The sequence below is a fragment of the Carassius gibelio genome, chromosome A7 (genome assembly GCF_023724105.1).
Source record: "Carassius gibelio isolate Cgi1373 ecotype wild population from Czech Republic chromosome A7, carGib1.2-hapl.c, whole genome shotgun sequence".
NCBI lineage: Eukaryota > Metazoa > Chordata > Actinopteri > Cypriniformes > Cyprinidae > Carassius > Carassius gibelio.
In genome coordinates this window covers 16,201,291-16,217,898 of record NC_068377.1, presented here as the reverse complement: position 1 = coordinate 16,217,898, position 16,608 = coordinate 16,201,291, and the positions used below count along the sequence as shown (strand labels likewise).

At 39.9% G+C, this 16,608-nt stretch overlaps 1 protein-coding gene across 1 annotated transcript in view; it reads right to left on the bottom strand.

The window, feature by feature from the left end:
* LOC128016668 (neural-cadherin-like) overlaps window positions 1–16,608 on the bottom strand; it is a 242,598-nt gene that overhangs the window by 59,117 nt on the left and 166,873 nt on the right. Inside the window, exons 21-22 of the mRNA XM_052601356.1 lie at window positions 14,558–14,784; window positions 8,136–8,413 (exon numbers count right to left, since the gene is read on the bottom strand). Coding sequence (XP_052457316.1) covers window positions 8,136–8,413; window positions 14,558–14,784 — 505 coding nt within the window. The remainder of the gene's footprint in view (window positions 1–8,135; window positions 8,414–14,557; window positions 14,785–16,608) is intronic.

The window sequence follows — 16,608 nt, the reverse complement described above, 5'->3', positions numbered from 1 at the left end:
GCAAACTCCTCTCATTAAGAGCAGTATATATTCCTGGGAGATTGAATGTGGGAGCAGACATGCTGTCGAGACATGGGCCGAGGCCCAGGGAGTGGATGCTTCACCCCGAGGTGGTGAAGCAGATATGGCAGATATTTGCAAAGCTCAGGTGGACCTCTTCGCGACTCGAGAGACATCACAATGTCCCCTCTGGTTCTCTGTAGTTCACCCAGCACCAGTGGGACTAGATGCCATGACACAGACTTGGCAGAGGCTTCGTCTGTACGCCTTTCCCCCCCATCGCTCTGCTCTCTGGAGTTCTGGTGAGAGTACGCCGAGTGTGGTTCGCAGATCTGATCTCTCTGATCAGGCGCAGGGCAAAATAATCCACCCTCACCCGGAGTTGTGGAAGTCGTGGGTGTGGCTCCTGAGGGGGCACAGTTCCTAGCTTCCGGTCTCTCAACCGAGGTTGTTGAGACCCTCCTCCAATCCAGAGCTCCCTCTACGAGGAAACTGTATGCCCTGAAGTGGAAACTCTTCACTTCATGGTGCAGAGACCGCCAGCTTGACCCTGTTAACTGCCCAGTTGGTACAGTTCTGGAGTTTCTACAAGCTAGGCTCTCTGCAGGGTTAACTCACTTCACCCTAAAGGTGTATGTGGCGGCCATGGCTGCTTACCATGTCCCTTTCGATGGTCAGTCAGTGGGTAGGCACCCCCTAGTTACACGTTTCCTCTGCGGTGCACTGAGGCTGAGACCTCCAGTACGGTCCCGTATTTCCCTGTGGGACTTGGTTGTGGTATTAGAGGCTCTCTGCAAAGCTCCATTCGAGCCAATTCAAGATATTTCAGATAGACATCTGACCCTTAAGACTGCCCTGTTACTGGCGATTACGTCTCTAAAGAGAGTTGGAGACCTTCAGGCCCTCTCGGTGGCCCCTAACTACCTAGACTTTGCCCCTGGTATGGCCAAAGCATTCTTATACCCTCAAGCGGGTTATGTTCCTAAAGTTCCCTCTGTTACACCACAACATATCGTACTGCAGGCCTTCTGTCCTCCTCCCTTTCGGAAGCCGGACCAGGAAAAACTAAACTTTATGTGTCCAGTGCGAGCACTGGACGCATACATCCACAGAGCTGCCCTGTGGAGAAAATCTGACCAATTGCTTGTTTGCTACGGTCCTCCTAAAAAGGGTTCCCCTGCCTCTAAGCAGACCCTTAGTCGTTGGATAGTCGAGGCTATCAACGTCTCATATGAGTCCTCTGGTCTTCCCCTTCCTTTGGGAGCCAAGGTTCACTCTACACAGATTATGGCTGCCTCTAAGGCCTTTCTAGGAGGTGTGTCCCTCTTGGACATCTGCAACGCTGCGGGATGGTCCACGCCCTCTACATTTGCCAGATTTTACAATCTCGATATGCGAGCCGCTCCATGCTCTTCTGTCCTCTCGACTTAGCTGTGCTCTTCGGATACACACTAGGCAGGGCTTTGGTAGTCTGGCAGCGTTGGCACATCGTTCCCCAAAAGCACTCGACGCAGCTCGAGTTCCCGAAGAGGAACATCCCTAGGTTACGTATGTAACCCTAGTTCCTCGAGGGAACGAGACGCTGCGTCGCAGAGCCATTCTCCCGGCACCCCTGCTGGCGCTTGCTTCCCTACTCTAAGCTGAAGCCAGCTGCGCGGCACGTGCTTTTATAGCTTCCTGGTCGCTACGTCACCCGACCTGTGACGTCACGCTCTTCCATTGGACTGATTGCACACGATATTCAGAGTTGTTCTTGCTAAAGGTGTTCCCCAAATGCGCTCGACGCAGCATATCGTTCCCTCGAGGAACTAGGGTTACATACGTAACCTAGGGACGTTTTGTGTGTATGGAACAGAACGTTTTGGTTATGCATGTAACCCCCATTCTCCCGAAAGAGGGATCGGAGACAAATACTTTGAATACACCCGCCATCCTTGACGCTGTTGTCTGATTTCTGCCTGTCTGACCTTTCACTAATAAATACTGCAAATGGATCTGAACATCTCTGACTCTGCATTACAATCACAGCTACATGCTTCTAGAAAGCGTTGGCTTAGTATAAAATATTATTGTCTATAGCCAAGAAAATAATATTTTATTCAGTAGTCTATAGACATGCTCACTGAACATTTGCTGGTCAGATGTCTAAGAATCCCCCAAACCAGTTATTTGAACCAAGTATTTTCACTGAACATAATTAATTATGCATATTTCCCTTTTGTGTGATTTGCTAAATCTTATATATAACTGAATTAACATTTGTATCCAGTACAAAGCTATTTTTACTTGCACACAAACACCAAAAATATTGTAAAAAATAATTTCAGTGAGGTGTTTTTTTTTTTATTAGATTTTTTTTTTTTTCCCATCCTTTCTCATAAGATGCTAGAGTTTACAGGAATCTGTCTAAAACATTTTCAGGTGGTGTGTCAGACAGTCATTCTCGACTCATCCATCAAGCGTGTTGAGATGGATACACGTGCGGGATAGAAGCATAATGCATACCACAGAGAAAACTTTCCACGATAATGGCACAGAAATTATATTCCTAATGTAGGCCCATTGATTACTGTCAGCCTCACAGCAAGCTGGATTTGGACACATTTCTAGACTGGTGCGACTAATGCTATCCCAAGACACATATCTAGCAAGACCGAGGAGCCAATCTGGTTGCAATAAGACAACATTTCAACTGCCCAAATCGATACAATAAAGTAACTCCATCTGGGGTACAATACCCTTTTAAGCTAAAGTTTCATAAAGATTCACTAGAATCTATGTCAGGTGACTCCTGTTTAGGCAGAGGACTGAGTAATACATAAGCCCTGAAATCTGGCATTGGAAAGAGTTGGTCTGCAGGGTTTAAGGGATGGATGATGGGGTGCTTGGAGAGGGAGATTTAAAGTGGAGATCAAATTATGTGGCAGAATCAATGAAAGAGACAGTCCCACTGAAGCATAAGAGAATATTGAAGTTGGTCTGATGAGGGACTGAGGAAAGGAGTGGAAAAATGAAAGAGCAAAATGTTTGCTGATCACGCATTTTGAGGCGTTTCTTACAAAGCAGTTGTTTGTGAATAAAAACAGCAAGAAAACAACATCCTTTGATAAATGGCAGCAGGGACATGTATATTTCTAAATCAGAAAAGAACTGGCCTCTGTCCCATTCAATTCACTGGGGTCAATTTGAGCAATATCTAAAATATTAAGAGTGTCTTTTGAGTGAGTACTCAAGTCAGTGATAAAGAGAACACCCGAGAGACAGTGAAGCACTTTAAAATAGAAGCACTTCTTTCATCATTGAAAAAAAAAAAAAAAAAGAGAGAGACTCAGCTCGGTTCTGCTTGATGAACTAAATCAGACCGATTTATCTCCTCAAGTGAATCCTGGTCTTAATATCAGCCATGATGGCTGAACACAATCCTCTTACTCCCTCCATTTCACCCCTTCCCATTCGCCCATTTCCTTCCAGCATAAACAGAGGAATCCATTGGTTAGCTTGTGAGAAACCTACAACAATCTCCACCCTGCCCTCCATTTACAAATCCATCATTAATCATGCTTCCTGACTATATATGTTGCTCCTCTTAAGATCCATCCCTCTGGAGAGTGATGGACACTGTGCTGGAACATACTGCAAACATGAATCTGCATATCAGAAATGGTATTTTAATAAAGCATATAGTCTATGCTACTGCTGAACACTACACTGAAAAATCATTATTCCAGTATTAACCAGTATTTCTTATTTCCCAGTAAACATATTTGGTCAAACTTTATTTAAAGGTCCAATTGTCGTTATAAACAGATCATTAACTAAGACTTTTGCCTCAATAAAATCCTAATTTACTGCTTATTAATAGTTAGTAAGGTAGTTACGAAGTTGCGTATTGGGTAGGATTAGGGATGTAGAATACAGTCATGCAGAATATGTGCTTTATAACTAATAATCAACCAATATGTTAATAATAGGCATACTAATAAGCAACTAGGTAATTGTGACAATCGGTCCCTTCACTAAAGTGGTACGACATATTTTAAACAAACAATATATATTACAAGATACATATTAAATTATGTTTCTATAAATGTTAACACTTTTGTATAGGGTATACACTTTAGTATACACAAAAATTCAGACTTCAAGTAAAACCATAAAACACATTTTTTAAAACTATGATTTCACAAACACAGCAAATTGAACAAAATTCATTTCATCCCCTGAACTTGGGCGTTGTCATTATTTGTTGAATGGTGACAACTATCTGAAAAGATGCTTCTTAATTAGACTTAAATTAAATAATTGAGGGTGTATATGTTTAAATTGACTGCAGTTCTACATTTTATCATCTATACATAATAAAGCTCAACATCCTACTTACAGTATGATAAATACAGTATTTCGCAGCATCCATTCTCCCTAGGAAATCCATCTATAATTTCCAAAAGATGTTTTTGCCTTTACAGCAGATGTGGAAATAGAATATTTATTAATTAATTAATTTCGATTTTATTTTATTTTATTTTGGATGACTATTCTAACAGGGGTTTATACTTTTTGAGTAAATGTGCTTGAAATTGACAGCCATTCTTGATGATGTACATTTACAAAAGATTTGTCCTGATTTTATATATTATCAGTTTAATTCTAATGAAGCACAGATATGGTACATGGACTGAATGAAAGTGACTTATAGAAAGAAGGACCTTGAGAGATAAACACTCCTGACTGGTTGGAGGTTTGATGCATGTGAATTTGTATAGAAAAACAGTGATATATAAAGCACTCTCCTGCCTGATTGTCTAAGTCTCTCTCGACACAGAAATAACCAAGCAGTGTGAGTGAGGCACCCACAAGCAATTTCATTCTGCCAAAGTGAGATTTCTGTATAGACCATGTCATATCAATGCATACAAATCCATACAAATGTCTATGCTTGATAAATCTTTCCGTGTGAAAGCATACAGTTCAAAATAAACATTTTACATATAAAAACTCATATTATGACACTGAAAAACTGAAAGGTTTTGAACACATTTACGCATGAAGGCTGAAAACGACCGGAAGGTTGATGTAACACAGTGCCAACATTAAGCTTGTTGCCTGTGGGCATTATTAGGATTAGAGGACGGCTTGAGGCATGGAGCGCTCTGGCCCACAACGCCAGCTCAGAAAATTACATGCTCACTAGGTCTGACCGCTTGCAAATCCTAAGCTTTACTTTCTTCTTTTAATTAAACCACTGAGAGCTAAATTAATTTCTCCATATGTTTTAAGGTAATTAAAATGAGGTAGACATACTGCATGTCAGAATGGAGTGCTTAGCTATTGCATGTGTTTTATTGCATGTACAAATCTCGCACTGGTATTTGTACTGGTAAGGTTTTCTACTATGTTGTCACAGAGTCAGTGACCAGAGTTCTGATTTTCCTCACCTGACTGCACTTATCAACCACAATATAAAGCCACCTTCCTGTCACCACCTCAGTGTCTGGTCTTCTTGTTACTTCTTGCATCAACTTACCTGACTACTTACCTGATCTGCTCTATGATCCCTTCATCTTCAGTCATCTGCTCATCATTCCCGATTTCCCACAAACCTTCAAATCAAGGACAGTGTCATCGATCACCTAAGTCTCAGCTAGAGTCACTGAACTATTATCACTTACCTGTGATTATTGCTTTCTCTTCCAAAGCCTCTCAAAGCTCTGCGTTTTGGATATTTACCTGTGTTGTCTCTTTCTGTGCACTGACAGATGTAAGGTCATGTCATGCAGTAGAGATTGGGAAAAATGTGTAATAGAACTGCATAGCGCTTTCACACTGCAGGTTGGACCCGGCATATTGCCGGAACATTGCCGGGTCGCCTTCTGTGTGAAAGCAAACACGTCCCGGTATTGATTCCAGCATTGAACCTGGGTCGGGGACCTAGTAATATTGCCAGGTTCAACCCGGGACAAGAGCAGTGTGAACAAAAGCCAGATCTAATGCCGTGTCAAGGTGATGACGTGTGTTATCATGCAACTCTTTTACCGGCTGTTTTGAACAAAGATCAACGTTCGCAATGAAAAAATATGTGCAAACTGTAATGAAGCAGAGATCAGTTAGTTCCTCACTTTCCACGCTGACACCGAGTTCGTTTGCTTGCTTCAGTGAAAGTATAACGTGCCTAGCGTTTTCGACTCGTACATTACACGTCGCGCGCTGATGTCACGTGTCGTTATGGGACCTTTACGGGTTGTGTGTGAAAGCACTTACCAATCCCGGGTAATCACTGGCAGTGTGAAAGTGCAAAATCTAGCAAATACACTTTATCCGTGTATTTGCCGGAATGGCAGTGTGAAAGAGGCTCAAGTGTGTCATTCTCCCCTGTAAAATATACAGGTGTGGAAACTGGCTTGTGCATGTTTGTGTTTTGGGAGGTGGCAGTGTGGTCTCAATGGGTGCTAAGGTAATAGGCCAACACATCAATTATACAATAGGCAAATTAATTTTTTAAATCCCCCCCTTTAGAAGATATGTTTATTGTTCCGCATTTTGAATTTCCCTGCGGGAAGTAAAAATCCTCCATACCACAAGCAGCAATTATAACACAACTCACATCTGCAACCACATCTCAGATATCATTAGGAGCTTCCACATGGCAGCTGCTCTCTTGATTTGGATCCAAATCAACCCATACATACTAAAACACTGAGCTTTATAAATCACTGCTAAGCATCCAGCAGTGCCCTAGCTAACTGTTACAATCTTATCGCATCGTATTGTCAACTTTTTTACCATCTCTCTCTGTCAGGTCTATCTTGCCTTGTATGATAAATGTAAATCTGAACAACAGGTTCCACATGGTTGATGAATGTCTTAAAATAGCTATGGCCAATATAACAAACAAATAAATAAATAAATAAAATAAAACAACTGGAATCATTTTTAATGTATCACAACAATGGCTTTAAAATAATCTATTTTAATGCATATTATTAAACACTGATGGAACTTACATACTGTATTACAAATTATATTTTTTCTCTAATAAGTGTTTGAAATTCTTCATAGCCTATAAAATTTGTTCTTGTTTAAATGATGTGAAGATTTGTTCTCACTATTTCACTACTGATCTCTGCAATACTGGTGTCTGTTTTGGGGTTGATGTATATTCCTGTTCCAGTGGGAAGGCACAATTATCTCAGTCCAGCTATTCTAATCACACTTGCACATGCATTTGAAGGACTGAATTAGATATGCAAGAATTAGCATGATTATAAGATCTGGCTCATTATGTTTTAACTGGAAGTGATGTATGACAAATCTGCCCAGCTTTGCACTTAAACATACATAGTTTATATAAAGAAACTGCTAATTGGAACTACATTTTCCAGTGTAAGGCAGATACACAACTTCCTGCTTGGAAACTAATTTTGAAACAGAGAAAATTTTGTTCAAAATAATGAATATGGGACATGGATCGCCTGCCTCGTTCAATTACTGCCACAGTTGAAAAAAAAAAAAAAGAAAAAAGAAAAAGAGAAACTGGCGTTAGACTGATGTTATTAACTCACAGCTGCCAAGTTTCTATGTATTCTAAAGAGAGAGAGAATAAAAAAATCCCCTTCTAACAATTATCACAAGCTCCCTGCTCCCCCCAAAACCGTCCAATCCCAGTCACTCAGTATTGTTATTCGGGGAAGGAAATCAATATCCATGCCAGGACTGGATAATTGAATAACAGAAAAAGAAAGGATCTTTCAGCCTCATATTTGTGCAAAAGCTCAGAAGTGAAAAGATTAGTCTTACAAAAAGTGGTTTGGATCTATGTGGAAGTTCACTTGATCATATCATGAAAGTGATATGGTGAAGAGGCATCTATGCATCTAAGTGCATGTGGATTGTGATTTACAGACCGTTTCATCAGGCAACAATTCTCAAACTAATGTAATGTTTAGACACTGTGATTGGTTGTTTCCTCAAATACATTGCATATGCTCAGGAACCAGCTGCAGATTACAGACTGCTAATGGAAATCTGTTGTAAACATCTCACTGTTTGTCACGTTCACTCTCCCTCCATATGCAAAGTGAAATAAAGCCATTAGAGTAAGCTCTTCAGCCCTCAAAGGAAAACTTGTACTTTCTCACCTGTATCCGCTCTGCGTGTCCACACAGACTCCTCCATTGTGGCAGGGGGTTCTGGGATACACAGAGCAGCTCTGGTGGAGGTGTTCACGTGCTGAGCAACTGCAGACAGCTGTGGCTTCCACAGTCACCGACACCAGAGCCATGCTGCCCGAGTCGACCACCGCCGGCTTGTCAGTGACGCTCAGATGGCTGGTGCAGCCCCCTCCTCCCCGACAGTCAGCATCCACACACTCATCTACATGAACTTGGGTCACGTTGACTTGAAGAAAAGACTGGAGCTGGAAGGGAAAGGGAAATGGAAACAGAGAAAGTAAGTCCATCACTTGTGAAGTGCTGCCATAAAGATGAAAGAAAGAAAAAACGACATAAACTAAAAGAGAGCAAAGAACACACCTTCTGAGGGTCATTTATCTTTATTTTGTGCTATAATTAGATGTGAAAGATGTCATAACACATTAAAGCATTCCCCCAAAACTGAACATCCATCATTTACTCATGTTGTCCCATTCCCAAAACAGACTTTGGTTAATCTTCAAAACAAAAATTAAGCCTGAGATGTTTCTGTCCCTCCACTGAAAGTCCAGGTAGCCAAAACTTAAATCGAGCAGTCTTTTGAAGAGACTTTTATTTAAATCTAATAAATGAATTAATTTTATGATACCTTTATGACATTTTTTGATCTTTAAAGTTTTATAAACCAAAATCTTGTGGGTTCGGTACAACATGAGTGCGAATAGATGGTCAAATTTTTATTTTTGGTATCAAAATTACATTTATTGCTTCAGTTTTGTAATAAAATAATTTGTCATTTGTATTTGAAGAATTTGAGACTTATCAAAAATATTTTTATATTGTATTTCTCAGCGTGACGCTCATTATGACTTCCGTGCTTGCTCAGTCTGGTTTTTGCTTGTTACATGGTTTGAGCTGGTCTAGTTGGTCAGGAAACCTGCAAGGTCTTCCTCATGAAGCTCATTGACCAAGGAAGTCCTGCTGGTTAACCTACTTAGACTGCTAAGCTAGTATCACAGCAGCACTTACACTGATTCATTCGAAACAAGTCCAACCAAGTAAAAAAAAAAAAAAAAAAAAAAAAAAAAAAAAAATTATATATATATATATATATATATATATATATATATATATATATATATATATATATTGCATTTAGGTGTGTTAAGAGATACTAGTGTCACTCTCACTCTGTTTCATTCTTTGACACACCATGCACTCCAGAGCCTCTGCTTTTCCACAAGCACATAAACGGTGTACAGATACCCCATGTCCAAAAAAACCTCTTAACTTTCACACCATTTATTTAAATACAAAGTCTGAAGTGGTGCAGTTTGCTCAAGGGACTGAGCAGTCACACAGTGATTGACCTGTCCTCCACTAACTCATGCGGTCAGCACACTTAAAGAGAAATAAAGGAGTGAAGAAACAAGAGATATCAAGAGATTTAAACAGAAAGTAGATAGAGACAGATGGTCAAGGTGATAACTGCTCCAAGATTAGCTGGGACCTATTTGCCGGGACACTATTCGGACTTGGCGGTTGCTCATGGAGAGTTATTTTCTACACAGCCACTGTGTCACAGGGTGGTGGGTGATTGATGATGCTGTTTATGTTGATTTGTGTGATCTGAAGGGGCAACTCCCAGGGAGCACAGGGATACAGTGCAATGTGCACAACAGGAGTGGACAGGCAAATATCACATTGTGTTATGGTGGGGTGAGAATAGAATTAGTGGGAGCAGTGTTAGGCCTCTGAAACAGTCTTATGTTAAATAAAAATGAACATATAGTATTAAATAAAAGGAGAAATAAAGTGTACCTGGGCAACGTGTGGGAGAACTGAAAGGAAACAATAATGAGATGCTCACTGACTTCTCTGAGTGCCCTGAAGACGACAGAAATGGCAAGCGTTGTGCAGGTTGGTGCTTAGGGTGTTGCAATATACCAGTTCTGAAGGTAACCATGAAATAAAATATAGCTGTGTTGATACTACATATACGATGATATTGTAAATAATCCACTTGCAGTAACCAGCAATTCAACATAGCAGGTGGCAGGTTTGCACCTTAACACAGGTTGCCACTTGTCATAAAATGTCAAAAAGATGATGACTACACAATGTGTAGATACTAGTGCTACACACAATCATGCTGGAAGAGATTAAAAGTGTATGATAAGATACAAGTAAGATAAGTAAGTGTAAGATAAAAAGTTAAAAGTTAGCTCTCCAGGGTCTTTGGTTTTAAGTCAGGGTGTTAGTCTGCACCCCAGTCTGCAGGAAGTGCTGATCAACAGTAAATAATTTTTCTACTGTACATTTATGGTTACAAATGCTCTCTTTGTCTCACTCCCTATTTTGAGTGTGATTTACTGGCCAAAAAACCAAAAACAAAAATAATAATACTTTAATTTTAGATTTTTGTTTTACTATATATATATATATATATATATATATATATATATATATATATATATATATATATATATATATATATATATATATATATACTGTAGAATATCATCATAATAATTAGAGTTCATAATGGTGCAATACAAATCTAATAATGTGACTGCCGTAGTAGGCATACCTTAGCAGCATTCATAGCCCCTTCCTTTCTATGTGCACAAACACCTTTGCATATGCACACAGGATGAAACCGGTAAATTGAGGATAGCTGCGTTCAGGGTTTAATAGCACCATTAACTTCAGATCCACCTCATCACACATTGCCAGCCTTATTTGATACTGTGCCAATCCTCTATAATACCCATTTCAGTCCGGAGCCCAAATGCGGGGTGGCATTTGAAGAGATGGGACAGAGAAAACATCAGGGGAGGTTGTCACTTCATGACAGAAAACATTGCAGTCCAGAAAACATTACAGACATAATGTGGGCATGCACAATTTGTGTAAGTTAGTTACCTTTTTTCTTTCAAATGCTAGGCATTACAACATTATAATTGTTATAAACAACACTATATAATTGGATTTAATATATAATTCTGTATTATATAATTATAATTATATGTTGTAATCCCTAGCATTTGGAAGCACTGGTTTTATTTTTACATTTTACCTTTTATTTTACATCAAATAATATAGAATTTAAATACAGTGATTAGATAATGTGTATACCTATACACCATAATCAACGCAGAGGACAAGGCAGGATACATAAGCCTCTGTGGCTCAAATTTGAGACAGTTTCCAAGAACTAGAGGTCTTTTACAAGTGCCATAAATTCACATAACTGTGGAAGCATTTAGTTACTTTTTGTTGTTGTTGTTGTTGTTGTTAATTGTTCTGTGTTTCTGGGCCCCTGACCGCGAAACCAATAATGCGTAGTTTTAAATATATAATCAAAGTCAGTGTGATCTCTCATTGAATTCCGTTAATTGACCTTAAATGGCTCAAGTGTCCATGTGTATCTCAAGTGTGTATGCCCAACTGACTGCAGATCTACTCATGGACTTTACTGCAATGCAGAGTCCCTGTGGATCAGATCCAGGAGTTGTTTTCAAGACACAAACAAACACACATACACATTTGAAGCTGCAGAGCATAGAGATGACTGGTGTTAAACATTCACCCACACACATACTTGAATCTCTCTCCATCTTTTCACGGTGTTAGGTCTTTATGGACACACAATTGCACACACACACAAACGCACACACAACGTGGATCCTCCTGAGCATTCATGTCTGACTCCCACGTTCTTGCCTGCTCGAGGAGGTGATTTGCATGTTACTACCTCGGACGTTAAACACTGCAACTCTTGATGTCTCGCATTTCATTTTGCACTTGCAGAGAACTAATAAACCATTAGTTTATATGAGGGTGTTAGGCTCAGGTAACAGGAGCTTACACAGCAGAGAAGATAAACCCACTCCCATGTCTTATCCTTCTTCTGGACGCTTTCATTTCTCTTTCTCACTCTCTGTTTATTTATCTCTCTCCCAATTCCTGGAAGAGAGCGTGGAACTTCTTGTCCGTCTCCTGCTCAATCGTAATGTCAGCTCATTTCTCAGAGTCCCTCTGGGGTTCCTGTCAGAATTTGGAACTACAATACCCAGAATTCCCTAAGGGAAAACTGTTCCACAGAGGCTTCAATGATAGCACAGGATGACACCCAAGAGATATGCAAAGTGGAATCTACATGCACACATAAAAAGACAAACTGGTATGATGTTTGGGGTTAGTTTTGTGCTCCCCAATTAGAGGCACTAACCTTCATGTTGGACCAGTGGTCTTTTTTTATGCTTCTGTTGTAAGATACAAAACAGTGTGTATTTCATTTATAAAGAATGGGTTCAACAACTGCCAAAAGTTGTTTTGGTGAGTGAGCGAGAGACGTGGTGAGGTGTAGAACCAATCCACATGATACTGTTAAACATGACTAAGCCTTTTCTTTCTTTTTCTTTTTTAAAGAAATAGTAGAGGTTGTCTCTTGCCAAAGCCAACCTAAAGGAACAAGCATTCACTTAAAAAAAAAAAAAAAAACACTCACAGGGAAAGGGATCGATGGGAGGTGCTGCGCCACATAGCACTTAAAGTTGCAACTAACCAAGTAGTAAATTCAAAATTATTCTGAGAGAAAAGAGTGGGGAAGGCAAAAAGAAAAAAAAGGGAAAACAAAAGAAATAGTGTGGGTGTGCGTGAGTCAACAATTCCCTGAATAAAGTCTAACAAAAGGGCAGAGGCAAAAATGCACTGCTTTCGTGTTTGATTTGTTATTACGAAGATTTCAGCAAAAGCCGAGGTGATGAGATGCGTTTTTGAGAAAGGCCAGTTTGAAATGGCTCTGACAGCGAAGATCCAGCTGAAAGCTTTAAAATAATTGTATTCTCTCTCCTTCATAATGTGCACTCAAATAGAGTGGGGAATTCATTGGCATCTGATTAAATGTAGAACGGCTGTAATTGTTCGTTCATCCTCATCGGTTCATTCTGTATCTTGACATGCTCGCTATAGGTGCACTATTTGTGGAACATGCCTTTTTAGTCTTATGAGAATTGTTTTCTTTTTTCCTGCAAAATTGTTGTAGTTTTGTCTGCTGAAGACCTAAATGTAAGCATCCATTTGAACCGTTTCACCCTCAAATTTCACAACAAATAAGCTTCCCAGAAGTCTTATTTCCCCGCATGTTTATTATTGACTCTTAGTCTTTCATCAGGACTCACTATCACTACAGGGAGAATCCTTTTTGGTTTTCGAGCTTGACGCAACAGTGTGTGTTTTTGTGCAGCGTCTGACACTTCACAGGGTGTAATTTTAGTTGTGTATATTGCATAAGGGGTGTTAGGGGGTGAAATAGAAGGGCATGCCCCTGAGAGATGAGCAGTATGTTCTGAAAATCTGCTTCCCCCATCCTAGCACAGCCGCGGGGGAAACTTGAGGTATTCAAAGTGCACATTGTGGTGCAAGGGAGCGATGTAGTAAGCAAGGGGGAAGAGAGAGGACTGCTTGAGATCACAACAGTGCATTAAGGATCATCTAAAAGTTACAGATGTGAGAGGGGCTCATCTCTGTCTCTCTCCTACGGTGCACACTTATTCCTTCCAGCTCTCTTGTAAGCCAACATCACACGGCCAACTCAACACATCCGACGTGCAGGGAATGTAGCCGCCAAACCAGCCAAAAATAGAAAAACGCAATTACATCAGATTCAGAGGCAATAGTTTTGTACATGAGCATGAACTGGCTGTTCTCTCTGATCTCTCTCAAAACCCTGCCAATGCATGCACCTCAACCAAGGCAATTTTCATTACACTAAAACATTTTTTTTTTTCACCATTATTTGTCTTGAAATCTCTCCACTTTCCATATCAGTGAGGTCATCTGTAATTAGCTCCCTAAATTTTCACTTTCTTCTCTCACTACTTTTAGCTCTGAGTATAATGGAAAGAATCGAACTGGGGGGAAATGAATGAGAAAAAGAAAAAGGGAACCTTTTGAGTAGTTTCTTCCCGAGGATTAGAATTCCCGTCATTAATAACCTCTAGCCTCCATCCGTAATACTTTCAGTATCTCAGCTCACCATTTCCAGACTATTTTCCAAGCCTCTTTATGCCTTGTAAATGGTCCTGATCAATGATTTTGCGTAGGAGACTGATGCATTTAGATCCAATTCACATCACAGCTCTTTTACCTTTAGCAGTGCCTTTTCTAAGAAGGAAATGGAGCTTATGTGTAATATCAATGAAAAGAAAGCGAGAAGTGACACTTTAGGTTTGATTGAAAATGTACCAAGAGGCCTGGGTTAATACATCAGGTCTTATCTAGTTACGAATGTAAATCTGTGTTAAAAATTTTATTTGATCCATACTGAAGTGTGAATGCTTTTAGGTTTATTACAATGTCAACTATGTCTATATTCATATCAAAGTGCTTCTGACAAGCCTTACTTTTTGTTTATGAGCTGCAAGGTATCCATGGATTCTTTCTGCTCTGAGGAACGGTGCGCTGTGAATGGAGAACCTCACATCCAGAGTCCTGTGCCGCACTTCCACCAGACTGAAAACATTGACATCATCTGCCCCCACAGACAGCATGTCTGACAGGAAGTCGCCCAGCAGCTCGTACCTGCTCTTCAGATTCCCACGACCTTCCATGAACTCTATGGCGGAGATGTCTGTCAGAGACACAAACATAAATGCATGACACATTAGGATAACAGAACTGTATAAATTTGACCTAAACTACAAGAACTCGAAAATACGGTAGGAAAAAAAAAAACCTTCACCTTTCTTAATACAGCGCTAAACTGAGGTGCAGAGCTCATGAAAAATGCATGGTAACGATTTCCCTCGTCAACACATCTCCTTGTCATTAAGTGAGGTTAGTGCCTGTCAGTGGCTATTCGCACAAACTCCAGCTGACATGCCGTGTCAAAAAGTCTGGGAAGGAAGCTCAAACTACTGTATGCGGCAAGCCATTGCCACCATGATAATAGGTGCCTGTGCTTTATGGTCACGGTCCCCAGCACGTCATGATGATGCTGACCACAGCCTCTGAACATTGTAGGCAAATCGTGACACTTCAGCAACCATCTGACCATGGATTTTCCTGTGCTGGAGGTATGCTTTCCATACCCAATGGATTATTGTAATTGGGATGGTTTGCTTACAGTTTGGGACTGTGAGGGTGGTTGAACAGTGGCCCCAGGGGAGGAGTTAGACTGAGAGAGATCCCAAGCTCAGTCTGTCCCCTTGGGGCTAGTACTGGAGAGTGGCACGGTTGAACTCCTCACCCTTAAGAAACTAAGAAAACAGTCAGTACAACCTAGTGTAGTGTTTTACCACGGTTTTAGTTTTTATTTTTTTTATTTATTGAAATATTTTCCATTCTGACATGTAACTAATGACACCCGGTACACAACATATTGAATGGACACTACTAATAATCCTTAAAGCCTCGTTTTTGTTTTGTGTCAAAATACATGTGGTTTATAAATTCTAGAATTTAAGCGGCGTTTGTGTCAGTGTCTGTACTCTCGCAGTCCTATATACCCATTCTGATGGCTGTCGTTCAATTCCCTGTGCAGCATAGACCTGAACCTGTAAGTGAATCATTAGTGCTTGAAGACTGTCAATCAGGGAGGTTTAGGTGGGGGCAAGGAAGGAAACTGTGATTAGCTTTTGGGGGGTGCAGGAAGGGTGGCTGTCTGCTCCCATCAGGAGCTGTGTGTGAAGAAGAGACTCATCATGACAGCTGCTTCCCTCCCCATGGGCATTAAACAATGTATGATCTTAACACCTTTTCCCTCACACCCAACCTAATCTTAAAAATATATAGGGGAGCACGGGGATTTATGAAAATAGGTCTGTCAAAAATAAATAAATAAATAGTGATGATAGCAAAATAGTTTAATTCATTTATTTTTTCTTCCATTTTATTGAACTATAAACCTCTATACATATATTGACTAAGAAAAAAAATCGATATCTATATGACGGTACAACATAAGGACTCACTCAATTTTTATATATATATATATATATATATATATATATATTTTTTTTTTTTTTTAATCCAAGTTTTTTTTTTTATATATATATATATATATAAAATTGAGTGAGTCCTTATGTTGTAACCTGTCATATAGATATAGATTTGTTTTCTTAGTCAATAGATGTATAGAGGTTTATAGTTTATAGCTGTTGTGGCTTGGGGACGGTGTGGTTGGTCAATATGTCTTTGTGAATTGGTGATTGAATGCCAATATTTTCCCAGTTTCTCTTCTTAATGATACTTCAAAGTCCTGTTGGGGTGGAAAACTCCAGGTAGACAGGGATCAAAACATGAGACATTTTAATTTTTTTTAAAGATAAGTCCAAACTGGCTAAGCAGTCAGAAGCCTCAAAAGTTCAACTTCAAAAAGCTTTTCATGTTTCTCTGTCCTGCGGAATGTGGGAGTTTATGCATAAATGTGTATATGTGTGTGCCCTGTTTGTGT